At 44.3% G+C, this 26889-nt stretch overlaps 3 protein-coding genes across 7 annotated transcripts in view; 2 read left to right on the top strand and 1 right to left on the bottom strand.

The window, feature by feature from the left end:
• nhsb (Nance-Horan syndrome b (congenital cataracts and dental anomalies)) overlaps positions 1–12831 on the top strand; it is a 71277-nt gene extending 58446 nt beyond the window's left edge. The window contains exons 4-11 of one of the 3 annotated variants that reach the window (XM_042080151.1): positions 22–66; positions 1268–1312; positions 1754–1816; positions 3085–3280; positions 3500–3631; positions 4123–7143; positions 7329–7452; positions 7680–12831. In XM_042080151.1, the coding sequence (XP_041936085.1) occupies positions 22–66; positions 1268–1312; positions 1754–1816; positions 3085–3280; positions 3500–3631; positions 4123–7143; positions 7329–7452; positions 7680–8316 (4263 nt within the window). In that variant the 3' untranslated portion in view covers positions 8317–12831. The remainder of the gene's footprint in view (positions 1–21; positions 67–1267; positions 1313–1753; positions 1817–3084; positions 3281–3499; positions 3632–4122; positions 7144–7328; positions 7453–7679) is intronic. The other 2 variants (XM_042080152.1, XM_042080153.1) reach the window with 2 other exon arrangements.
• Positions 12832–14349: 1518 nt separating this feature from the next.
• LOC121698246 (retinoic acid-induced protein 2-like) lies at positions 14350–21341 on the top strand. Of its 2 annotated transcripts, XM_042080178.1 has the most exons (3): positions 15674–15749; positions 16457–16654; positions 19264–21341. In XM_042080178.1, the coding sequence occupies exon 3, from the start codon at positions 19384–19386 to the stop codon at positions 20983–20985; it is 1602 nt and encodes a 533-aa protein (XP_041936112.1). In that variant the 5' UTR covers positions 15674–15749; positions 16457–16654; positions 19264–19383; the 3' UTR covers positions 20986–21341. The 2 variants fall into 2 exon arrangements, with proteins under 2 accessions (XP_041936113.1, XP_041936112.1); XM_042080179.1 differs by lacking the exons at positions 15674–15749; positions 16457–16654 and adding an exon at positions 14350–14541.
• A 320-nt stretch (positions 21342–21661) lies between these two features.
• Positions 21662–26889, bottom strand: part of scml2 (Scm polycomb group protein like 2) — a 43059-nt gene continuing 37831 nt past the window's right edge. Inside the window, exons 14-15 of one of the 2 annotated variants that reach the window (XM_042080170.1) lie at positions 26372–26538; positions 21662–23949 (exon numbers count right to left, since the gene is read on the bottom strand). In XM_042080170.1, coding sequence (XP_041936104.1) covers positions 23824–23949; positions 26372–26538 — 293 coding nt within the window. In that variant the 3' untranslated portion in view covers positions 21662–23823. The remainder of the gene's footprint in view (positions 23950–26371; positions 26539–26889) is intronic. The other variant, XM_042080171.1, reaches the window with a different exon arrangement.

Genomic DNA, 26889 nt, shown 5'->3' with positions numbered 1-26889 from the left:
TTGCAACTTATATCTGAGCAGGAGAGGGCCGTGAGAGAGTCTGAGATCCAGACCGCTCAGAGAAAGGTAATTGCTGTACGCTTTGCCTGCAAGACCACTGCCATTGTGTCACTTCATCTGTCAGTAAAGTGATGGTTTTCATTTTATAATAATTCCTTTCATATTTATAATATATCCTTTTTCATATTTTTATTTGAAGTCATTGAATTTCCAATTTTATTTCTATTTCATTTCATTCATATTCAGCATGACAGTCAACATGCCATTCATTTTTCATTTCATTTTCCACCAATTTTTATGTAAAACTGTATGTGAAATTATGAAATGTTGCATGTTTTTTGAGATGATAGTGGCTGACATCTATTGATTTCACAATTACTGTAAAGCAACACCAAAGAACTTTCCCTCTCTCGCACGCACGCTATATGTTTATCCAGCACCGGCTTTGCAAATAACTATGTCCACAGACAAGGTAGAATATGTTGCACAATTTATGAAAGTACTATGTATTGCGACATCAGATGCAAGTCAAATTTGTAGTTTCTTATGTCTCATTCCATCGAACTACAGATCCTCTACCCGATCTGGCAAACTTACATAGTGCGGTTATAGCCGATAGAGGGCCGCAAAGTGAATGCAGAAGTGCCGTTCACCCTGTTACAAGTTGATGAACCACTGAAACGATTTTGGAAACATTATTTTAAGGTACAAAAAACTCTTTGGTGTTGCTTTAAAATGTCTCTGAGGTGTGTGTGTGTGTGTGTGTGTGGTATCTGATGGTGTGTGTGTGTAGTATCTGTAGTATCTGATAAGTCACTTTGGTCAAGAAGTGTCTGCTAAATGTAATGTAATGTATGTGTGTGTGTGTGTGTGTGTGTCTATCTGATGGTGTGTGTGTATATCTGATGGTGTGTGTGTGTGAACAGTAGTATCTGATGGTGTGTGTATGTGTAGTATCCTATGGTGTGTGTGTGTGTAGTATCTGATGGTGTGGGTGTGTGTATGTAGTATCTGATGGTGTGTGTGTAGTATCTGATGGTGTTTGTGTGTAGTATCTGATGGTGTGAGTGTGTGTAGTTTCTGATGGTGTGTCTGTGTGTAGTATCTGATGGTGTGTGTGTGTAGTATCTGATGGTGTGTGTGTAATATCTGATGATGGTGTGTGTGTACTATCTGATGCTGTGTGTGTTTGTGTATTTGATGGTGTGTGTAATATTTGATGGTGTATATTTAGTATTTGATGTATATTTCTCCAATAATGCTGCAGGAGAGACCTGCAAGAGAAGCAGAGATTCAGTGTGTACCACGAAAGGTAAACTTTACAATCAATGATGGTCTCACTTTTGTTGAAACATGGCCTTCGAGACCATTACATTTTAAATGTGTTTACCCAAGGCACTAAACACTCCATTTAGAATGCTCGTACCAACAGAGTCCACATAAGCAGCAGGTCAGGAGGTTTTCTCCAAGTAGCTCAGCCACATCTAACCTCACTCGGATATTTTCACAGACAACACCTGGTGACCAAGAAAACAACGAAATAACAATCTGTCATTTTACTGTTCACTATTTGTTTGGCTTCTTAGGTCTCAGGTCCAACTTGCTGGTTGATGCTGGTGCCTACCCCTCATTCGTCATTGTGTGTGTGTGTGCTGTGTTTTTTTTTTTTGTTGATGTGTGATTTTCTTTCTCAAAACAACACCCATCCATTTTATTTTGTTTTGTTGTTGTTTTTGATTGTTTGTGTTTGTAGTTTGCCCGACCCCGCCCCTCATCCCCCACACAGTGCTGCTTCTTCATCCCTTGGAGCAGAAAGGTATTTTTTCTTCCTTTGCTCCTTCACTGAAATGTGTTCTCTTTCCCTCCTTTTCCAGCTCTTTTTCCTTCTCTCTTCTAGATCCTCCTTTTCCTGCTGCTGCTGCTGCTGCTCTCTGAACGCTGTCGAACTTTCTTTTCCTTCTTTAATCTTGTTTGTAATCTTCTATCCTCTTCCATAGGTGATGGATTCACCCAAAAACCTGATCTTTTTATCATTTTCAGTAGTGATGGCTGTGTGTCAGTTTTAGGTGGTTTGAAAGTCTTTGGTGACAGACATGTCATTTAATACAAAATGATCTTCACCATTTGGAGAACAGAACTTTGACTTTTTGCTGTGACATAGTGATAAAGTGTAATTTAAATATATAAGCTTTCATCTAATTGTCAGAAGACTTTACTGTTGCCGTGGGAGTGGAGGTCTTTGTAGTGAATGGCTACCCTTGAGCACTGCTGTAATTCCTGAGAAAAGACAGACACTTAGCTTTCCCCAGATTTCCATTTCAAGTTGTTTTATTACCCTGGAGAGAAAAGTGACTCTCTGCCCTTCTCTGTCGCCGACGACAACTTCATGAATGACACTCTTGTGCTCGTCGCTCTACTCCACATCTCTCTGCTCTAATGAAATGGGTTCTGGAGAAGAGCCAGTGACCAAATCCAAAATTGGCATTTCGCCATTTCGCCCAAACCCTTCTATTCTTTCATTCTCCCTCTCTCTCTAGTTCTCTTTCCCTCCTCTCTCTCTCTTTCTCTCTCTCTCTCTCTCTCTCTTTCTCTCTCTCTCTCAGGCCTGAACTAGTCTCAGCTGAACTTTATATCCAAATGAAAAACCCAAAGTGTTTTATGGGAATGGCAGCTGCAGAGTAACAGCTTTTATAGAGATTGAAAGTCCCAGTTTGAAAAAAAAAGGCATGTCAATGCTTACTCTATAATGCTTAACACGTGAATTCGCACATTGAGTAGGGAGGTCTGCCAAAGTGCTGTCAATCAGCCTCCCAATGGAAATGAGTCTTTTCCTTCGGCAGCTTTCAACATACCACATTTCATACTTCTCAGTGCCACCAGATATTGTTTGTATATTATGAAAAGCACTTATTATTGTGAAACTATTTTAGAAAAAAAAAAAACACGTAGGAAAATCTGAACAAGAAAACAACTTTTCTTCTTAATAAGACTGAAGAATCTGCTTAATAAGACTGAAGCAAAAGATGAAAAAGATTTCTGTTCAAGTGAAAAAGCTTTCTCTCTCTTTCTCTCTTTGCCCTGCAGGCAGCCTCTGCTACAGACAAAGATGCAGAGGTCTCGACTCTGGGTCACAGACCCAAATGTCCAGTGCCAAACCCACCCTCCACCCTGGACAAGCAGACTAACTGGTCCAAGGCACTGCCTCTGCCGACGCCGCAAGAGAGGATGAAAAATGACCCCCACGTCATCTCATCCAGCATCATCCCCATCAATGTCTCTGGTAAACCACACCTTACGCTCTAACTACTTATGCAGTGTGTTTTCATGTATTTATATAAAGTTACATTATTTATTTAGTATAGATGTAGCATTTTTCTCTCGAAATGCCTTTTAGACAAAGTGCAAGGAATGGAAGAGTTTCACTAATGAAATGACTGTTAGTGACACGACTAACAGGAGTTTGATTTGAGGCTCAGTGGCGGTATGTTGTTCTCCACAGGAGTGGGCTTTGACCGTGAAGCCAGTGCCCGCTGCTCGCTTGTCCACTCTCAGTCCGTTCTCCAGCGTCGGCGGAAACTACGACGGAGGAAAACCATCACGGGCATTCCAAGACGAGTGCAACAGGACATGGGTATGGCCGCCCACTGCCCCAGCTTGTCTGTCTGCTTCCACTCTATGTAGAAGGACAGCAGGGGCAGCTGTAGGATGTGGTTTTGGAAAAAAAAAAAAACAAGTCATGTTGTACCACAGACTAAAACATTACGAGACTCTCTCTCCTAGATAGAGATTAAGCTGTTGTCCAGGATTATATGTGTCTTTAAATGCAGAATCTCCGTTCAAAATGCGATTCTGTCCAAGACTCTAGTTAATCCCTGTCTGGGAAACTGGCCCTGTGTCTGTCATGTAAAAATGTATGACTCAATAAGGTCTTCGTAAAAGGACCAGGCAAGCCTTGGTTTACGGCACACACACATACTCAAATACACACACACACATACACACACACACAGACATAATATTTACAGTAGATGCAATTACACATTGGACCTATAAATTCCTCCAGCTCAATTGAAAAGGTCCCATACTGATATTATAGTGAAATTTTCATATGCTGTGTTCCAGATTCTGATGAATCTCCTGTTGCCAGAGAAAGAACTGTGATCATCCACGCCAACCCACAACTGTCCCTGTGCCACGACGAGCTCTCCATCTGCAGCCGCCTCAACACCAAGGACTCTGGCTGCCAGACGGACGACTGCCTGATCGCCGCACCCTCTCGGCGCCGCATCCGTGCCCAGCGCGGTCAGGGCATTCCGGCCTCGTTGTCCCACTCCACCGGGAACATCTCCTCCCTGCCCGACCGCTCCGACGGCATGTACACCTCCGCCTCTGGAGGGCGCCTGCGTTCCCGAAGCTTGCCGCGAGAGGGTGGCCGCATCCGCGACGAGATGCAGGACGACAGCGACGAGGACGACGAGGAAGACGATGATGAGGATGAGGACGAGGAGCTCTCCCCGTACGAGGCCGAGGACTTCCTCCCCGTGCCGGGCCAGCACATACTGAAGGACGAGGAAGAGAGCACGGATGACCAGGCCATGCCGGAGCTGCAGCTGGGCAGCTTGAAGCGTGGGGTGACAAGGGCCGGCAGCCCTGACCACGGCTGGATCGAGCGCGGCCGATCACGACTCCCGCGCAAGGCGGACATGGGCAGCTGTGAGATCTCGTCCAGCTCAGATACGTTCAGCAGCCCGATCCACTCGGTGTCTACCACTGGGGTGCTCGGGGGCCAGATCGACCACAAAGAGGACCACCAGTCCTCCAGCGGCAACTGGAGCGGCAGCAGCTCCACCTGTCCCTCGCAGACGTCCGAGACCCTCCCCCCGGCCTCCTCGCCCCCGCTGACCGGCTCGTCGCACTGCGACTCGGAGCTTTCGCTCAACACGGCCCCCCACATCATCGACGACACCACCGGCTTCATCATTGACCCCTACCAGAGCGACCGTGCCCAGACCCAAGGACACCGGTCCGGCTCCTTCACCGACCAGATGGACGACGCCGGCGTGAGCACGGCCAGCGAGGGTGAGTGGAACTACGCGCAGGACCAGGCGGAGCAAGACCAGCCCTGTCCGCAGGATTTCAGCCCCAAACGCTCCCGGGAGGACCAGGGAGGCCTGCAGTGTCCAGGCTACAAGGCCACCTACGAGGGCTTCAGCGGGAAATCCTCGGGGGAAATGGGGGGCGCCAACTTGCACTATACGGAGACAGAGGGCCTCTACGCCTCCATGCACTTTGACTGTGGTCTTAAGGAGAGCAGGAGCTACGTCTATAACTATGCAGCTGAATGTGGCCCTGGCACAACCATGGGGCTCAGCGAAGGTGGCTACGCTCAGTCTGACTACAGGGGCACTAGGGCAGGCGGACGGCAGAGTCTCTCCCTACGAAAGCCAAAGGCGAGGCCGCCCCCGCCAAAACGGAGTTCATCGTTGAAGGAATCGAGCAGTATGGAAATATTGGACCAGAGTGAACCAAAGACACTGATCAGTGACCAGCCCCTGCCGTTGTCTTCCAGGGAAATGAAGCTGGACTTGGATCTGGCCAGTTCTGTGGGTCCAGCGGAGATGCTGGGCCTCGAGCCCGAGACCCTGGGTGCCTGGGGTGTTGAAAGTTCAAGAGAGGTGGACGATGCGTCTCCATTCTGTTCCAGCGACACACACTCCTTCAAAGATGAAGGGGCCGTGCAGTCCGACTATGCAGACCTCTGGCTCCTCAATGACCTGAGGACCAATGACCCCTATCGGTCATTGTCCAACTCCAGCACAGCCACAGGCACTACTGTTATAGAATGTGTCAAGTCACCAGAGATCTCCGAGGCCCAGACTGTGCGTCCGAGTTCCAAGCCCAGTTCACCATCACATCCCCCCGCAGAAAATGACTTCAAGCTCTCGTCCCCCGAGAAGTTAGCCGGCTTGGCTTCTCCTTCCAGCGGCTACTCCAGCCAGTCCGAAACACCCACCTCATCCTTCCCCTCAGCCTTCTTCCCCAACCCGCTGTCCCCAACCAGTGGGAAGAGGAAGCCCAAAGTCCCCGAGAGGAAATCCTCACTCTCCTCCCTGCAGCAGCAGCACCTCGCCAGCTGCTCGTCCAGACGGGACGGCGAGCCGCCCATGGCTGTCCCTCCCTCTCACCTCGACCTAAGTGCTCTTCACAGTGGTCCCCCCAAGCCCCCGCCGTACCGGATCCACACTCTCCACCACAACAAGCAGAGGGCAGCGGCCGCAGCCGCGGCTGCAGCAGAGGCCAGGGCTGTGGCGGCTGCTGCTGCTGCTGCTAGCGCTGCTAGTGCTGCTAGCGTTGCTAGCGCTGCGGCCAGCATTAACTCCGCCGCTAACACAAACCCAGATGCAGTCTGCTCAGCCCACATGGCTATCACACCCACCGTTCTGAGGTCAGTCCAGTTGCGCTCTGTTGGCACGAGGGAACAGGAGCAATCCAGCACAGAGACCACCGCTAGGCCGAGGTTCCCTGCTCAGTACTCTGACAATAGACAGGCACCATCCTCTCGGCCCCCTGCCTACAAGTCCCATGATGCACCATCTCAGGAGTTAAGTGACACTGGGGTCTCGTTAGGAGAGAGTACCCGCGCCACAGAGCCCACGCCACGACACAAGACGAGGCACCAGAGGCTTGTCCCCGGCACGTACTGGGCCATGACAGCTTTTAGGACGCCTGTGGAGGTGACCGGGGACGATGACGACCTTATACCTCAGTCAGGAGCAGAGCCCGACTCCAGAAGCGGGATATGCAGCGCGGGAGACCTGACCGCTAGCGGAGGTCTCCAGACGGAACCCTGTACTCACAGACCCAAGCTCCAGTGGACAGACGCTGGGTCCGCCTCGTTATGTCTGACCAGCACTATGTCCCACCCTGCTCAGAGTGAAACAACAGCAAGCTGTGACTTTGTACTGTTCAGCAGTCCTGATAAAGTGCCTGCCAGAACATCGGAAGCATCGCACACTTACAAAATCAGCGATGCCCGGAGCAGAGAGGATGACTGCGAATCTCTAGGTGTTCACACCAGAAGTGCCTCCCAGGACAATCGAGATGAGGGGTCAACTCCAGACACAGAGGATTACTTCAGTAAAGGTGAGTCATGTCGTGTGTGAACACCTTTTCCAGAGATTAAACTTATGTTGCATTTAATGCATGCAGTGCACGAAATTCTGCATTTGAAAGCAATGTAATGAGACTTTTGGTACTGGACCTGTAGTGTATAACGTTATATAATGACTTGATTAAAATATACTTTAATGTGCCACTTGCTCCTGTAGACTCTACACCCAGTGACAATTCCACCTCTCCATTGACTGATGACACCAAACCCGATGAAGACGGTGTTTTCCCTTCACCAAACAGACTGCGCACAACAGAGGACCTATTCGCCATGATCCACAGGTTAGAACTTTAGAATGGGTTCCACTTCGGGACACTTCAAATCAAATCTTTACAGTCCTTGTAGTTCTCACCCTACACCCTACAACAGTTTGTCAACCAAGAAATATATTTATGTTTATAGTCCTTAACTTGCCTAAAGCAACTGACAATGACATCCTTAGATATTAATAAATATTAATGTACTCATCAATATGTCACTCAACCCGGTTGCTCCCTAATTCTTTAAGGTCTAAGAGGAAAGTTCTGGGCCGCAAGGACTCGGGGGAACTGTGCGTGAAAAGTCGAGTCGGGCCCCCAGCGGTCAGCATCCCCATTCCAATCCCTGTCAGTGTCCCCGTGACGACGCCCAGCACGCCCACTGCCCCGCCAACCACAGCTGGCTCCCAGCGTGTCCCAGGCCCCATCTACCGCAACGCCAAGAAGTCCAGCACCTCCAACGAGGAGTTCAAGCTGCTGCTGCTGAAGAAGGGCAGTCGCACGGACTCCAGTTACCGCATGTCCGCCACCGAGATCCTCAAGAGCCCCATCGCGCCCAAGACCCCCGGAGAGCTGCTACTGGAGGGGGTCAAGCCACCCGAGGAGCCCCCGTCCCCCCTGCAGGAGTCGTCGCCAGCAGGGGGGCCAGCAGGGGGGCCAGACCCGCTGTCCAATCCCCAGTACCCCCGTGCCAACACTGAGGGCTTCTCGCCCAAGACCCTCACCGCGACCGCGTCGTCCAGGCAGGGCCGCTCCCGCATCCCCCCCGCGGCCAACAGCAGCCGCTACAGCACGCGCAGCCGCCTCTACACCGCCCCCATGCAGGCCATCTCGGAGGGGGAGACGGAGAACTCCGATGGGAGCCCTCACGATGACCGCTCCTCCTAGAGCTGGTTTGTTTTTAAAGAAAATGCGTTCTCTTTGGCAGAAAACGATATCATTCAGCAGATTAGACAGAAGAGAAGGAAATAACAGGAGGACTCAGACAATAGACTGTGTCACACACACACACACACACACACACACTACAGACATTTTTGTACTAATCCCATGTGTCATTTGCCCAGGAGGACACTTAAAGAGGAGGGGATATCCTATGTTCAACTGAAACATTTTTATTATCTAAAACGTAAACTATGATCAAAACATGGCTAGAGAAGAATAATGAGTGTTAAACAACTTACATTTATATATGAATTAGGGAAACTTCCATTGCAGTTTTTCATCTGTTTTGACGTAACACATCTTTTCCTTGTGTTGAGGGAACAGCATTGGTCTTTCAATAAGTTTAGCTGTTTTATCAACCTCTTCATATCAACTACAACTATCAACATTTACAGATTAGATATCTTTATAAGTATGTCCATCAACATACCAGAAGTAGGCAATATACTTCTACTATGTTTTTTTTTTAAAAACTGAAGGACTTGTGCATCTTATATATCACGCAAACATATGTCCCAAATATACTGTATGCATATGTTCTGCACTATGGTGCCACAAAAGGGAAGTATTTTTCTGCAGTCATAGACACACATATCGCTAAAAGGCAGGCATACATGGGACAATCTTACTGTTGCCTTTAACACTTACCACAGGTCACATTTTGTTCTACACAGCCAATATCTGTGTAAAGTAAAATACTACAAAGCTACTGCACATGCATTTTGGGGAATGGTTGAGAAAGATGCTACAACTTTCATTTCAGAGCTGGTCGTCGGCGTATGGTGCAGGTGCCCCACCCAGTTGCGCCACAGCTGGGGCCTGACTGGTGGTTTGATGTCTGATTTGAGCAAGGGGGTTTTGATATCTGAAACCTGGTGTGGTTAGTCTTGAGAAGATGGTGGCGAAAGGATCAAGGCCCGAGTAGCTGGTATAATACTATTATCTTCCACGAGTGATGCGTAGAATCCTGACTAGTATTAACTGGTATAATACTACTGACACCCACCAAGGGATGCATAGAGTATAACTATTATTCACAATCTCTCTTGGACCTTTATTTGGTAAGAGATTGAAAAGACTGTTTATTAAAATTTAATTTGGACTTGATGTGGATGATACATTATACCTTCAGAAGACTACACACAATAGATCATGTTTTTTATGAGTTAACTAATATATACCATTGAAACACTTGAACAGACTTGAGATCAAGGTGCAGATAAAATATCTTTGTCACTGAGCCAAGATCATGTACTGATATTTGTCACAGGACTGCATTCTGTAGATTTAGTCATTTTAGTCACCTGAGTTGGGATTCCACACTTCACCAACGTATGGGCCATACCACCTTCAAATAATTATTGTTTGAATAAAGAAATCACATCATTTGGTGCCCAAAGTTATCAGGTACATCAAATAACTGCATGGATACCAATGCAGAGGCCAATGTTAATAGTAATGTGTAAGAGACTATTGTGGGAAAAACAGTAGGGTAAAAATGTCTTGGTGTATTCTGTGAATACCGTTGCATTGACATTCATTGTAAATGTTAGCCTGAATGGAAAGAGTGAGCAAGAGTCATAACTGATGATTGATATGATACACTTTAAAAAAAAAAAAAAAGAACAATGTGATCTGCTGAACTTACACTGTGCTGATGAGCCAGGGCGCTGACCATTCATCACTTCCTTTGCTGGACAGAAACATTTAAACTGTATCTTTGTTTTACAAGTGTTCTTGAATTTGTCAAATCTTGCAATAGCACCAGATAATGACCACAGGGAGCTTGTCCAGTGGCGCACTTTGCCAACACAGAAGAAAAAAAAACACTATTTCCAGATGACTTGAATTTGTTCAATAAGTATGTTCTATAAATGTAAAATACAATGTTTAATTTGTGTTGTACCGTTGTAAGTCAGAGCTTTATCAGTGGGTGGTCAACCAGACAATCTAATGAGGCCCTGTTGAACCCTCAGTAATGAATTACAGCATTTCGAAGAAAGGGTGCGTATGGTGATATGTGTGCAAGCAAGTGTCCAGGGTGCTACAGTCATTGTGACTCTAAGTGATAGGACAAAAACAAATGATGATACAATATTTAGGCTCGTGTGTGAAACACAGGGTGAGTTGGCCGGAGTGTGTGATCTGGTGTGCATTAGCTCTGCATCCTCTTTTCTCATAGATACACCCCGGCTCTGCATCTTCCTCACATAGCTACATAACACCCCCCCCCCTACACCCCCTCCTCAGTCCCTAATATGTTCCCAGCTCAACACCAGTACTTATTCCACCCCTGACTCACGAGTATACCCTTACCAATGAGTGGACTGTTTAAGTGCCATGTACTCTGTGTCTTGGCTGAGCTCGGGTGATAGTTTTATAACTTACAGCTGTGCTAGAACGAATGGATTGCGGCTAAAATATGTTCTCGTTTGTAAGGAAACAGTCAGGGGTCGGAGCCGAGTCCTCTGTTATGCTTTTCACCTGTCCACTTGCTCATGTAATTACAGTAGTCAATGGTTTAGATGTCTTTATTTATTTTTGTTACTTTGAGAAAAACAAATGAAAAGAATATGGATCAATGATTTCTCCATTTTGTCCAAAGAACACACTGTAGTGTTTTACCATGGGCTCATACATATAGGACTATTACATCAATTGAAGCTGTTTAATGCTGACAATACGGAAAATAGAAAATATTTTTAATTATGGGATATTTTAATCCAGAGAATTATTTTGTTAATAAAGATAGAAATGACAATAAATCTTTATTTAAATGAATGCTGGTTGAAGATATTTGATATGAGAGGATATATCAACCCAGCTGTTACAGTAAAGGAATGAACTACTAAGAACCTTTTTGAGAGTAGCTGTAATTCACAATCTTTAAAAAAAAGAAAGAAAAAAAAAGCTACTGTGTATGCTATTGGATTCTAGTTAGATGTTTTTGGTGCTCTGAATTTATTCTATATTATTGGTCATATTGTATTTTATTGTTGCCACTGACAAAAAACTCACTGTATTTTCATCTTCCATGGGTTGCAAATGATAGTGTTCACCTTGTGCTGACAGTATACAGGCACCCATGGACTGGCCTGCAACACTAGTGATGTCACAGGCACCCATGGACTGGCTGGCCTGCAACACTAGTGATGTCACAGGCACCCATGGACTGGCTGGCCTGCAACACTAGTGAGGCACCCATGGACTGGCCTGCAACACTAGTGATGTCACAGGCACCCATGGACTGGCCTGCAACACTAGTGATGTCACAGGCACCCATGGACTGGCCTGCAACACTAGTGATGTCACAGGCACCCATGGACTGGCCTGCAACACTAGTGATGTCACAGGCACCCATGGACTGGCCTGCAACACTAGTGATGTCTGGAGAAACCTGATATTGTAGCACTGTAGCCATATCTGTTGGATGATTTTTTTTAAAATCCCAAACCACTATAGCTAGCTGTACTCCAAGAGTAATAGCACTCGTGTTGCAGCTGTTCAAGCTTTTTACAAATGTTTTAGAACATTTTAAAAAGGGAACAACTACTGGACACTTGACTTTATTTAGTGTCTCAGTACAATGTCTTAACATAACACATAATATCCCAGACAAATTTGTCATCGTCTTTTTTATCTGGGTGTGCTGAGGAGCTGGCAGCACAGTTTAGGACTGTTGTTTATCATTGCTGTTTTTCAAGGTACCTTTGGAGTAGTTTCATAATCAAATTTCATTCCATTGTCTGAAACATGTTGGCACTTACACACACTGGACATTTTTACATTTCTACAGAGAAACGCATTAATATATTTTTGGTCTTTTTCCTTGCTGTAATCTTGAAGTTTGTGTGATCATGTGAAGAATCACTTTAGACTGGTCCTGTGTTGTTTTCTTTAAAAAAAAAAACTAAAAAAAACGTCATGATTCATTGCATCTTCATGGTGTGTGGATGGACAAGCACAGTTCTTCTGTTTGCCGAAGGGTATGTACAGACTTGCGACGTGAAATAATAAAAGGCAACAAAAGAAACCACGAGGGCCACAGTGTAGCGGACTGGCTAAGACTCATCTCATTCAGGTTGGAAGCTCCAGTTAAACAGATTTGCATCCATTTTTGTATTTTTGTATAAACCTGTACATATATTCTTTTTAAACTGTTGGGAAAAAACGTTGCTTTTGTTACAAAAATGTTTGAAAAACATTGAAAAAAAGATTGAAACGAATAAATGAAAAAGAAGAAAAGAGACAGAAGAAAAGAAGAGTTGAGACAAGTTTCAAAAGTTTACATTATTCCAAGCCTTTGTATATTTTTGAGCTTGTGCTACACTTTCGTTCTTGTATTTATTTTTAGTACACATTGTGGAAATCTCATTGTAAATCTGAACCATTTGCCAGGTCTACTGGCTGCTTAGTAACTGCATAGAAAAGGCCAATAAATGTGATTGCGTTGAACAATAATCTGACTTTATTTTATCAGGGATCCGGTTGAATGATGTGTTGGGAGTTAGAGCCCGATTGGTCCAGCAGGTGGCAGTGTGGAGCTGAAGGGGAGAGGGCATCCTCGTTATTGGCCTCCAGATGTAGCCTACTCCTTTTGTCCGTAGAATCCAATTTCCACCATGAAAAATACATTAAAAAAATTAAAGGGCATTTAATATGTAAGACGTCTACAGGTACAGATATGTAGCCTAGGCTATAGGCTAACCCTGCTGGTGACTCGTGGTGAGAGAGTTGAAAAGGATGCTGGGGGCGACTGTTAATTGATATTAAGGCTATTGTGAATGCAGAGATCAAATATAATCTCATAATTACAAAGCGAATTGTTATTGAAAGCTAACTGTGTTGTCATTGGATCACTTAACATTTGTAGGAAGGAAATCATCGATTACTACACTTTGATCAGGATTACGATATTAATAGGCCTAGGGTTAATGCCTTACATTAAAAAAGAGAATTCGTTCAACTTCACGTGACATATCGAGACTTGAACAAAAAGCAATGCATTCACAGCAGTGGAGCACTGGTCCATTGTCAACCATGATAAATTAAGAATTAATTTATATTTGACTGAGCTTCAGTTCAAAAACATTTACAAATTGGAGGGACGTCTCTGTTGGTGGTCAAAAACTCATTAAGCTAGTCTTCCTGGACTTTCTGGTGTCAACATGTTGCACCATCTGCCTTTGAAGCTTCATGTCAACAATGCATTCTGAGGCAAGAGGATGACAGGACCACTGTTGGCCGAGGCGGATTCCTCTCTTTCGCTAAGGACAAGTTAGTGGACAACAGGGGACTTTGACTGTCTGTGTTTCATTGTTCATCTGTCAGTTTGCGTGAGTAAGACATCAACGACAGCAGGGTTTAACTCCATAATTGCGCTCATGAAAGCGTATTGAACAGAAAGCGTTTACAATTGCATTTGACAGGAGGGTCACATTCTTTGGTCCGTCACAGTCCTATGTTGGGAATGAAGATGACTTTGGGGCAAAATGTGCTAGACTGAACACAGATAGCCTACACTATGTTATGTGAGAGTCACGCTTCTTGCTTTCTCTTTGGTGGAATTTGAGTTTACTGAAGAAAGACAAAGATAAATAGATCGGAATTCAGTGTTTGCCACTGATTTCTTTCTTGCACTGACCTGATATTATTGACTGGCGATTGGTAGCCTATGAGATTGAGGCGCACTGGTCGTTTAGGACTGAAAGGTTCTGTAAAAATGTGATAGGTGACAGAGTTAACCGTAAACACAAAACAAATAGGCCTAATTAAAAAAAACAAATGAAAGGATTGTAGAGTCGATGACCAGTCGAGCCACATAGCCCTCTTTAACGTTTTTCTCACGCACACAGCAGTTGTAGAAGCCGAAAGTAGGAGGAACGCGCGAAGAGAACTTTGCTGTCATTGGACCCTCGGTCTGAGCAGAGAATGATGATAGCGCGAAGTTTTATGTTAATGTTAAGGCTTCTTAGGAGACGCTTTTGTCCAAAGCGTCCTACCTACGACCTAAGTTTGCTGCGATAATTTAACGGCTTAACTACCGGAGCCAATTAAATATGCCATTCCATTCCTGTTGGTAAATGCAAATTAGCAAATTATCCTACTTCTGAGGACTAGCCTAATTGAAGACTGCTTATGACTGTAACCTACGTTCGAACAACACAGGTAAGATACGATATCAATATGTTGCCAATATTGTTGGCTAGCTAAAGTAGCCTATATCCCGTAGGCATTTTTTATTTATCTAATGTAGACTAGGCTAAACAACGAACTATGGATATTAGACCCAAAAGATGTCGCCGTTATAATGCCTTCGCCAAAGTGACATAAGTTGAATCATCTAGCCTGCCATAGGCTCATTGTAGCAGTTCCTTTCATAGAGCCTACAGTGTGGTAGCCTGCCTTTAGGTTTAGGTTATTGCCTCAGGGTAGGCTAAGTAATTATTAGTAATTATTAGGAAAAAAACAACACGAATTGCTGATATTATTGTTATCATTATTATAAGGCTATTATAATTATTAGGCCTATTATTATTAGTAGTAGTAGGCTATTATTATTATTATTATTATTATTATTATTATTGTGGACATTATTTAGTCTGATTTTAAAAACTGTTTAATACAAACTGAGTTATTCCATGTACAAAGTTCCTTTCACAATAGCCTACCTATAATACTGTGTAGGCCTACAGTTGATGTCAAGTCTTGCTGATCCTAGCACTTAACCAGCCGTCTTGAACTGACACTCAACTGTTTAAAAACAGCACTCACTGATGCACTTATTCTTACTGTAGGCCTACACTACTGTTTTTAAATTGTCCTAAAAATGTTGAGAGAATTGCTTTAAAACCTAACTGTTACCATGTTGTTAGTCGCTTTGGTTAAAAATGCGTCAGCCAATGTGATGTAATGTAATGTGTTAGGCCTAGGAACTCATTGCATTGTTTGTCTCATAGGCGAACCAGGTTGTACTTGGATTCATTAGTAGCCTAGCTAGTATTCTGTAGCCCAAAACATGCAGCGTGTAGCCTAGTTTATTTTTATTTGTTTTTTGTATCCTTAATAAAACATAATTTACCCAATATTTTTGGACAACGTAGTTTTACCAATAATGTCAGCTCACAGTTTCATCGTCATCATTAACACACTTAACAAAGTGCGGGTGGAGCCGACACCAGAGGCGAAGAGGGACGGCTGCAATATGGGAGTCGTCATTACGGGGCGGTCAGGCTCTCTGCTGTCCCTCCCTCCTCTTTCTACTCCAGTTTATCTGTGGTCAATCAATCTGCATCTCCCTGTGAAATGTCCCACCTATTAGACAGCACTCAGCTCATCATCATGATCAGCCATCATAATTACGACTAGGCTACTTTGTGAGTGGTGTTTTATCTTGCACATGGTCTCTTATAGAGCTTAATAGGCTACATGGTCTGTAGAGCTTAACATAGGCCTATGGTCTCTCGTTAGTATTAAATAGTAAATAATGAGTAGGGCTCTACTCACTCAATCTGTTCATCTTAAACACAATTAAATCAGTTTGAAAACACACAGGCTATATTCCTGAGCACATCTAAGATTTTTTATTTATTATCTAGATGGTGTATGGTGAGGCTGAAGTCCTAGCCCATCTGTGATGAAAGCAATTGTAGGCTAATCATAACAAATGTTGCTGTTTTGTTTAATCCTGAGACAATTTGTCCTCAAACTTCTAACCTAACTATCAAATCTAGAGGGGTCATCTGTTATTCTCAGTCGTGCATAGTATGTCTGTGTCTAAAATGGCTGATTTTGCTGAGAGTGTGCTGCTGCAGATTTAAGTGATGTGTTTCCATGACAACAAAGACTTGCAATGTAGTAGCCTAGGCTAAGGCAAAATATAGCCTTCCAAGTCTCAACCTTTTTGTTTTAGTTCTGAGCTTACTGAATGACATGTTAAGTTTGGCCATTCAGGTGTTTTGGGTTACCATAAATGACCATTGAAGAAGGCAGGAAGAGATTGCTTCACTTTCACCCAAAATATTTTGTGAAGCCTGCCTCCTGCAATTAAATAGATTTCTTGTGGCATTATAAACAATTGCAGGTCAGCAGGTCCGTGAGGCCATCTGGAAAGCTTGGGATTTAGCCCTGTTAGCATCTGTGCTACATCAGCTGGAACCCAGCTGACTGAGACGGGGTGGCGGATCCGCAGACAGACCGGCTTGGCTGACCCTTACAGTAGTAGGGTAGTAGCCTATTTGGCTCCCCTCATCTGGAGTCAATAGCCTCTGGTTATTGAAAGGTGTGTATGTACTGTAAGCCTATGTGTATTGGGGCAGCCGTGGCCTACTGGTTAGCGCTTCGGACTTGTAACCAGAGGGTTGCCGGTTCGAACCCCGACCAGTAGGCACCTAATCCCTCACTGCTCCCCAAGCGCTGCTGTTGTTGCAGGCAGCTCACTGCGCTGGGATTAGTGTGTGCTTCACCTCACTGTGTGTTTCACTAATTCACGGATTGGGATAAAAGCAGAGACCAAATTTCCCTCACGGGATCAAAAGAGTATTTATACTTGTGTGTGTGTGTGTTTGGCTCCCCTCATCTGGAGTCAGTCTCTAGTTACTTCCCCAAACACTAATATTAGTAAATCTGTTGGGCCAGTGTTTTGGAGCAACTTGTGTCTTCTGAGATGTTTAATAGTATTAAACCATGAGGTTACATTACATTATATTAGGTTCTTCTGAGATTTTTAATAGTATTATATCATGAGGTTACATTACATTAGATTCAACTTGTGTCTTCTGAGATGTTTAATAGTATTATACCATGAGGTTACATTATATGACATTAGATTCTTCTGAGATGTTAAGTATTATACCATGAGGTTACATTAGATTCAACTTGTGCCTTCTGAGGTTACATTACACATTTCAATGTTATTGTCATTGTGCAGAGTACAAGTACAAAGACAACAAAATGCAGTTTGCGTCTAACCAGAAGTGCAAAAAAGCAGAAAAGTGCAATGTGATATACACAGTATAGACAGGTGGTGCAGTATAAACACTATAAGACATATAGTGCATATTTCCTAGGTTGGGAGCCTATGTTGTCCTATCTTGATATGGAAGCATAGCAGTAGTTTATTAAATGCTTCTAGGGTCAGGTAGGGCTACTGGGTGTGTTGAAGTTGAATAGGAGAAATCTGCACTTTACAGAATTTTTTCTCTCCAGAGTAGAACTCCAGCAAAAATAAATCACCCCTGAGGCCAGCGATCAGCCTTCTTTTCCAATTCTGGATTACGATTTATAAGGCTGTTTTGTAGTAGATTTATGTCGGAGTTCTTGGCAAGCCGTTTAATAGATTTCAGCCCGGTAAAGAGGAATTCACAGGGCTGGTAGCATTAAAGTCACATGTTTGTTTTCCAGGGATTTTAATATTCTTAAATTTATATTTGATCATGTATTACATCATCCAACAGGCTTGAAGGGGCATGAAAAACTAAAGTCAAGTCCATAAAATATGCCCCTCTTAAAACACAGCACATTTGACAGCCATAATGTTGAGAAGTGCTTGGTTTAACAGCTGACCATTTTAGTCGTACCGACACCAAGTATTCAAAATATTATGTTTGGTGCAGAGCACTTAGTCATCCACACACCAGCATGGAGCCCGAAAACATTTTCCTCTCTACTTAAAAGCACACACCAGATGCATAACCAATCACGTAAATAATTCACATCATTTTATTTTATTACAGGCAAACACGCACAGGAAAACAAAGCTGTCGCTTGGTGTGAGCACGACAGTTATTCTGGCAGAAACTTGGCAAATTATAGTATGTTTTCTCTGAGATGAGTATTTGTGTGTGTGTGTGTGTGTGTTTGTGTGTACTGATGGAAGGGTTGTAATCAACCACAGGCTCTTTAAGCCTTTTCAAATGGAAAGCTTCTCACTAAACAGCCGCATATGGCATATTACCCTCAGCTTAACCTCCACAACTCTAGGCTCCAACTGTGGAAGAGGTAAAGAGGTAAGGGAGGCCTCTATGACACACACACACACACATACACACACACACACACACAAAGAGAGAGAGAGTTTTCCAGTCCTGGATCTCCCCACACCAATCAGAGGGCAACAGCATCGTAGCACTCAGGCAGTTCCCTCTTTATCGTTATCATTCCAGCTTTCCCCATTAGCAGCGCTGCAGAGCTCCGAAAGCTGGAACGTTTCCCGTGGACGCTGCTGAGCTTACAGCTGCACACCCAGACTAACCATCACCCTCTGCTGTGACAGTGTGTGGATTCACAGAGAGGAGAACCAGAACTATGCAAAACCGGGATGTCATAATAAAAAAAACTCAAGCTGAATTGGTTCAGCATGGAAGGTTTAGTTGTCATTTGATGCTCTGGTGTTGTTGATGACAATCCAAGTATATTACTTTACAAAAAGATTTACGGAGATATTTATTTTTTGTTCTAGACGTTTGGGGAAACGCAATTATCTGTAATAACATCTTACATAGAAGAGTAAAATCGTAGGCTAGCCTTCATGCCACTTTTTCTATTCTCCTGCTGTGAAACAATTTCATAATTCTTTCAAGACGTGGGATTTATTGTTCATTAGAAGTGAACTAAGGGAGCTTTGTGCATTTGTCCTCCGGTCAGAAGTTTTCATTAAATCAATGCAATACTGACCTCAACAGTGATACTGAAGTGTTGTCAGAGCAGAACTCTCAGCTCTTCTTGCTGAACCCATTGTAGAGCTGGAGGCCTTTTCTTCTAGATGTCTGAGGCCTTCTAAGTTGGAGCTCTGCTTCTGTTACCTCTCCTGTCCTGGTCATGCTTGTGACATCCTGACAGTGAATAGGTTATTGTTGACATGTGTCTGACAACTCTGCTTGTTTATTTCAGGACCTGTGAATTCCTTAACCAATGGACTGCCGAGAAGATACACTCAAAAAGTAGTGTCGAGGGACGCCTTGATTAGAGAACACCTTGATAATAGAATTCTCCCAGCCATTGAGAATCAATATGGAAGACATAAAAACTGAAAGCATAAGTGCTTCTCAGTCTGGGAGCGTTGACATTGCGGGGAGAGGAGAAGATGTGACCAAGAACCAGACAAGGGAAAGGACCCAGTGTACTAGTACGGATACTAAAAACAACCATTCAGGCTTCCAATCAGAGATGGCCCAGTCCCCAAACTCTTCGGCCCCCATATGCCCAGCTCAAGGTCTCAACATAGAACCCTCTGGGACAATAACACTGAAAATGCACACGGCTGTTTTGCCATTGTGCCTTGGGGAGGGCAGTGTATTTCTGCCTGTGCACCTCCAGATGCCCACAGGGGCTCAAGGAAAAGGGATCAGTCCAGCGGGACCCTCACCATTCCTCCTGCCCAGTCATGGTCCAGGCTCCCTGTCTCTGATGTTAGAGCAGCATGTCTTCCAACATTTTAATTCCCAGTTTCTCCCCCAAGGCGTTCTCTGTTCTGCCCCTCCACCGCTGCAGAACAGCATGCTGCACCGCAACTCCCCCATCACGCTCTGTCAGCCCTCACCCATGGAGCCGAAGGTGGCAGAGCGCGAGCCAGCCCCGGTCACACAGGATGGGCTTGCTGGCTTTGCCGCCATTTCACAGGACCAGTTCACCACCCACAACAGTTTCACACCGTTTGGTTGCCAAATGGCTGGACCCAACCCAACACAGACCTTTGCCCCAAACTTCGTACCCACTCCCCCATCATTACCTCTACCCTACGCCTGCTCTTCTCCACTGACGCCTCTAGTGCCCCCTCCCACCCTGCTTGTTCCATTCCCCATCATTGTCCCTTTACCGGTGCCCGTCCCCGTCCCCATCCCAATTCCTCTAAGGCCTAAAGCTGAGCTGCACGAACCCAGAAGCACTGCTGCAGTGAGCACGCAGACCTGTGATGGGACTTTCAGTCCCGTCTATGTTTCGCACACAGCAGGCTCCGAGGGAGTTGCACTGGACCTTTCTACGACAGCTGGGCCTTTAAGTCAACTGAAGCAAGAGGCGTCGGTTCCTCAAGACTCGCCTCTTGACCTGTCGGTGGTGTACCACGTCCACAAGCCACTGGTTCAGGTCGAACAGACAGACGTCAAGCAGCCTGTGAAGAATGTGCCCAGGTCGGCACGGTCTCTGGAGGTTCTCCCGCCGCTGGGTTGTGGCCAGAATTTGGACTCCGAGTTCCTCAATGGCGTGACCTCGCTGGAGCTCAGCAGGCACCGCAAATGGTTGATGGACGGCCACTGCAGCCACGAACCCAAGTACGGCGCAAGGAACTACGAGATCGTCAGCGCCTCACAGACAGCCAAGGTCATTGTGGCCGTCAAGGACAGCGTTCCCACCATTTTCCGTGGAAAGCTAAAGGATCTTGCCGAAGTGCCCGCCAATACCTTCCCCTTCAAGCAGGACATGGAGCAGGGTGCCTTGGCCCAGCAGCACTACAGCCCGGTCCTCACGGCCCAGAGTGAAACAGGCCACCTCACCGACCCCAGGAGAAGCACTCCCCGAAACAGGTCGGTGAAACTGAAGAAGGTCAGTTCACAGGAGATACACATCCTCCCCATCAAGAAGCAGCGCTTTACTGCTTTCCTCCACAGAGAGTAGATGCTCTGGTGCATGTGCTTCTGATGAGAACTTGGATGAGCTCTCTGCTGCTGGCTTTGGTGGACAAGGAAATATTTACAATATGAACTCAAAAGACAACATCCAAGCACTTTCCATTCCAGATCATTTAAAATAATCAGTATGGCTGCTTGGCATATACAGTGTTTAGTCTATCCAAGAAAGACAGAAATGAGTAATGGAACTACTCAGCTGCACCATGTATCATGACAGTCAGTTAATCGGATCTGACTCAATTCATATTTTATAGATACATGGTTTCTGAAGAGGCCAAACTCCACACAGCCCATGAAGACTGAACCATTGCATTTTTATTCCTTTTTAACACCTGGAAACGTTTAGCGATGCCATCACTTCACCAAAAGTGTTGCAATAAATAATATTTGATCCTCCCTCAACCTTCTCCTTTTCCAGTTCAAAGGCATTTATCTCGGTTATACGAAATTAGTGATTTTTGTCCTGGAATAGAAAATATGCTAAATGTAGTGTCCGAGGTGTTGTATGTGTGGCATATACTTCACAATATAAATGACATTTTTGTATCTTCTTTGAGTAATATTCATCATAGACATAATAGAGATCTCTATTATGTCTATGGTGGTCATTACATTCAAAAGAGAATAATTGGTAATTTATAAAAGATGACAGTACATTGTGGTTTCATTGACAATTTTATAAAAATAGGTGAAGAAATGGACAATTATTTTCGTAAAATGAGCAAACATTGTGTGTAATGTGTGTAATGAATCAACTTGCACTGTGCACCTTTTATGAGTGCAGTCATATAAAAAGTATCAAATAATCTGAATTACCAAAACCTGAGTATCAAAATAAAGTCACCAGTCTCAACAAGAATCCGTTTGTAACCAAATGTTGTATATAAAAATTATGCAATAAGAAATAAATCCTTCCCAACCAGAAATCTTCAACATTAAATATGTTACATAATGGTAAAAATGTAATCATTAAAAATCAACATTCCTATCCATTTGATAGATGATTGACAACATAAGATTTGACAGAAAGGTAAAAAAGCAACAATTATATAAAATAATATGAATAAATAGAGTTCATAAACAATGTTAATTATTGTCATGACAGGCAGTCTAATGAGTCCATGGCATATGTTGGAAGGTAGTCTAATTGCATGAGCTGCCTGTTTTGATGGTTGTTCACAAAAGCAGGTTTGATCTTGGGCACCAACTTTAGAGGGCACTTGGTTTCCAAGGCTCAAACACTATATCCTGCCCAATGACCACAGTCATGCCCCAAGCAATACCTACGTTAATGTAGTCTAACTAAAATGCAATTCAAAAAATGACAAACTGCTGGGAGTTTGCCATCTTGGGGAATTGTGCTACAGCTTGCAAACGCCGACCATGAAATGGTTATGCATATCAGTGTTTGATGTTCCACCTTCATATCACATTAATCTGAGGTTTGAAAAGTATTCTAACTTGCACGGAGCCTTGTCTAATGTTGCATATGCATTGTGTCAAGATAAAGGTATATAGTACCTGTACCTTGTTATCCCCAAATCCCTGGTGATGTGGTGGGCCAATAATACACCTCTAATGAGAGCAACATCTCCACACCTCCTGACAAACACAACAGTGTCTAAAAGAGACTAGACTTGAAGGAATGAGATGACTTGTAGAAATAGGATAATTTAAGTGCCTGTCAAATGACAAACATACAAAACATGAACATCCTGAGTTGTATATTGTATCATATAAATAACAGCATTTACAATGTAACAGTAGTGAGCTTTTAAGTAGACCAAGTCTGAATGGCCAGAGCACGCTGACCACTGACATAGGAAACACTATCAGGAAAAGCTGATGCTGACAACAGTGATCTTTGCCCTGCTTTTGAAAGCATTTCTGTTCACATTCTGATAAGCATAGTGGATGTTTGAACAAACCTGAACTTGTGATCAAAGCCAATGACAGAAGACGAAATAATCACATACAGGTAAACAATGATTCTTTACCCTTATTTTTTTTGTTTTACTTTAACTTGAGTCAGAATCTTTCAGGATAACATTTTTACAGTCTACACAAAAACACGTTTTTTGGTTGATATAATCAAAGAGATTCTTCACTTTTTTTACACATATTATTTTACAACCTACGGTTTTGCATTGATCTTGAATAGATGCTTCCAGTCATTGTCTTAAAAGCAGCAGAAAGCTATCATCAAAAAAGACACTAGAAACATTGTACACATATCCCCCTTGGACTCCAATGGATCTTTTAGTCATGCAAATAGGGGCAGAATGGACCATCAGATACCTAATAGCAAACGCATGCTGGACGACAGCAAGGAAAACAAACCATGTTGATTTAATTGGGCACCCTGTGAATCAGAGAAAACTTTCCACATTTGTTTTTTGTTTTTGTTAGGTTGGAAACCAATCATTTGTCTAAAACAAACAAATGGTGATTAAAACAGTATTCCTTTTTATGCAGCCAGCTGAAGGTCATATGCATAAACACTGGAGAATGTAAGAGTGTCCTTTGGGCTTCAGCTGCCTGCTTGTGTCCTGCATCCGTGTGCTTGAGAGGTGATGAGGTAACGTGGCGTCTGCGGTCGGCGGAAGGGAAATTCGTCCTCACGCAAGCCTCAGAAGAGAAGCTTGGCCAGTCACAGTCCCAGCTGGTGAATATGGAGCTTCTAGGGTGCCAATGTTTCCTCCACAGACCATGTTTATGTGTGTGTGTGTGTGTGTGTGTGAGTTTTTGAGTGTATGTGTGTGAGAGAGAGCTAGAGAAAGAGAGAGAGAGAGAGTGTGTGTGTGTGAGTGCTCACCGGCTACTCCTAGGCCTTGCTCTGCTTGAGTTTCTCAATGTGGTGGCACAGCTTAAGGGCAGGGCCCAGTTTAAGGCCCATGTACTTCATGATCATGTCACTACGCAGCAGCAGCAGGGCCCTGCCGTCGATCTCCTAATGGACACACACACAAACACACACACACACACACACACACACACACACACACACACACACACACACACATACACATACACACATGCTTCTGTCAGACACCAGCTACATACCTGTTCTCAGAATAATATTCCACAAACACTCTGAGTGCTCTACATAGTAGTGATGGGGGGGGGGGCATTGATAGTTTTATAATATTGTACTTTGCCAAAGCTAATCATCTCATATCAAATGTCAACAATCAATCTTAAATTATTTAGTGTTTTAAATGAACTCCTGGTCTACTACTGTAAGGCTGCTGGACTAATGCAATCAATAGCATTTAAAACCCAGCTCTACAAGTATTCTACTAGCTGAACATGGCAACATATCTGAGAAGCTGCCTTTAACCATTATGCACCGAAGCTATGGAACACCCTGCCTCTGTACATCAAACAGGCCAATTCTGTGAACATCTTTAAAAGAGACCTGAAAACATACCTGTATATGAGAGCTTTTAGTTAACTCACTTCTACCCTGTAACCTATTTCTTCACATCAATTCACATTTTACTGATGCTTTTTAATGCTGCTATCTATAGGGTCTTCCTATTTTCACGGCATTAACTGTATAATATGTGTTGTGAAATCTCTAAATCTCTGATGTTTAATTTACTGTTTTGATTTCTTTTTCTTCTCTTTTTTTCTCTCTAGTATTGTGTTAAATGCTCCAACTGTAAAGCACTTTGAGCTGTATTCTGTGTATGAAAGGTGCTATACAAATAAAGCTTATTATTATTATTATAATTATTATTAATAATATTATGATTATTATTATTATTATTATTATGTGTCCTTTGCTCTATGTTTCCCAGATATACACTACAGTTAGCATGCTAACCAGCTAGCTGAAGACCACACTCTGAAGCTCGAGGTGCCATATTGAATACATGCAAGTCAATGGAAGAGTCACAGAAAGCCTTGAAATAGAAATAAAACATATTGATAATATTATATTAATAATATAACATATTATGTTTAGACAGTTCCATTCTAGGAGAGCTGGCTGTCCAAGGCTGCTAAGCCACATCAGTCACATGAGTATAGTAAACATTTACAGTCATCCGTCCATCAGAAGATAAGAAACTGACTGAGGAGAAGAGAAGCACATCAGTGAGTCCCCCTCTCTCTTCCTCCCTCCCTCTCTATCTTGCTCTCTCTCTCTCCCTTTCCCTCCCTTCATCTTTCCCTCCTTCAGCATGAGGCTGATGTTCCACAGGCGTGCAGGGGGGCTGTCCTGGCAGGTGAAGTATAAACAGAGCCTGAGACAGCGGCCAGCGAGGCTTCCTTCCTCCGACACAGACGTAAATAAGAGAGGAGAGGGGGGGGGGGGGGTACACCAGACCCTCCTGATCCACTCACTAACCCCCCCCCCACAGAACTCAACTCCTTAGTGTGTCAATGTCTATACCTTTCTCTAATAGGACAAGAGAAATGATGCCAAGAAATGAGCGTGAGGCTCTGGCTACACTGAGATGGGGAAGCTGCTCATGCTCAAATCTGGGCCCTCCAACCCCTACGCGGCTAACACTTCTCCCATGTTACCAGTATGCTTACTTCTGCGCCCACTATGAACCACAAGTACTATGGTCCACTTCACAAATGTTGGCCTCAAACAGCACCTTCTAGAGGAGGTAATTAAAGAGTGCCTCAAACAGCACCTTCTAGAGGAGGTAATTAAAGAGTGCCTCAAACAGCACCTTCTAGAGGAGGTAATTAAAGAGTGCCTCAAACAGCACCCTCTAGAGGAGGTAATTACTCTTTGAGGAATACTGCTGGACAACCACACAACCAGTTCCATGTATTCTGATTGGATGATCATGTCCATGTATACTGATTGACAAAATTACAATTTACCTACTGATTATTAAAGTTCTCCAGAAAAAAAGAAGACTGTTGCCTAATATCATATCAGTGGGACCGTGCCAGAACGATAGTTACGTATGTAACTGCAGTTCTATAAATTTCGGATGACCGCCAGAGCTTGGCTGTCACTCGGAAGGCGGACGAGAAGATTGCCAAGAGGTCACTTCCAGGGTTAGCGCACCTTAAGTACCGGGCGGGGGCATGCGTCACCCCTGTCACGAGTGACTTTGTTGATATAAACACTCGACCTGCACGTGCATGTGATGGACATCCACGTGCTGAAAGCACCGCCTCTGGCGGTCAGTAGAAATGAAATAGAACCACAAAACTCAGGAACGTTGCTGACGCCAAAAAAACAGCGTTCACAATGTTTTCTTGTGTATCTCAACAGCTTAAGCTTCCCTGTGATGAGTGTAGAAGAGACACTTGGCATACAAGGTGTAGGACCTCGGCAGGTCCCCTCAGCCTCTAAAACAACCACCATCATCAGCCACTGACCGGGTCACTGGGTCACTCACATGTTTTCTGAAGAGCTCGGCATGCGGGCCCAGGGCCAATGGGTCGGCGTCACGCACAAACTGCATCACTTCCTCTATGGTCCAGGATGAGGGGCTCCCGACAGAGGACCGGCCGGCAGCCTCCTGCTCCACCTTCTGGTGTTCAGGGCCCGTGGTGGAACTGGCTGCTACAGGAGACCCCAAGAGCAAAAGGGGGGGGGGTGCAAGGAGAGGGGGAGAGAGTGGGGGAGAGTGAAAGAGAGAGAGTGTGTGTGTGTGTGAGAGAGAGAGGGAAAGAAAGAGAGGGTGAGAGCATGAGAGGGTGAGAGAGGGATAGAGAGAGAGAGTGAGAGAGAGTGTGTGTGAGAGAGAGGAAAAGAAAAAGGGGGGGAAAGAGAGCGAGAGAGGGTGAGAGCGGGAGAGAAAGAGAGAGAGGGATAGAGTGAGAGAGGGATGGAGGCAAAGAGAGAAAATATTAAATCAGGAGTTCAATTGTTCAGGAGTACAATTTACCACTGGAACCAAAGTCTGTCAACTTA

Source organism: Alosa sapidissima, chromosome 23 (genome assembly GCF_018492685.1).
Source record: "Alosa sapidissima isolate fAloSap1 chromosome 23, fAloSap1.pri, whole genome shotgun sequence".
Classification (NCBI taxonomy): domain Eukaryota; kingdom Metazoa; phylum Chordata; class Actinopteri; order Clupeiformes; family Clupeidae; genus Alosa; species Alosa sapidissima.
Note: the sequence above shows the minus strand (reverse complement) of the source record. Positions and strands in the feature narration are given on the sequence as shown.

Bases quoted from the DNA above. Each gene is read 5' to 3' on its own strand.
- LOC121698246 (XM_042080179.1), top strand. From the start codon at position 19,384: ATGGAAGACATAAAAACTGAAAGCATAAGTGCTTCTCAGTCTGGGAGC.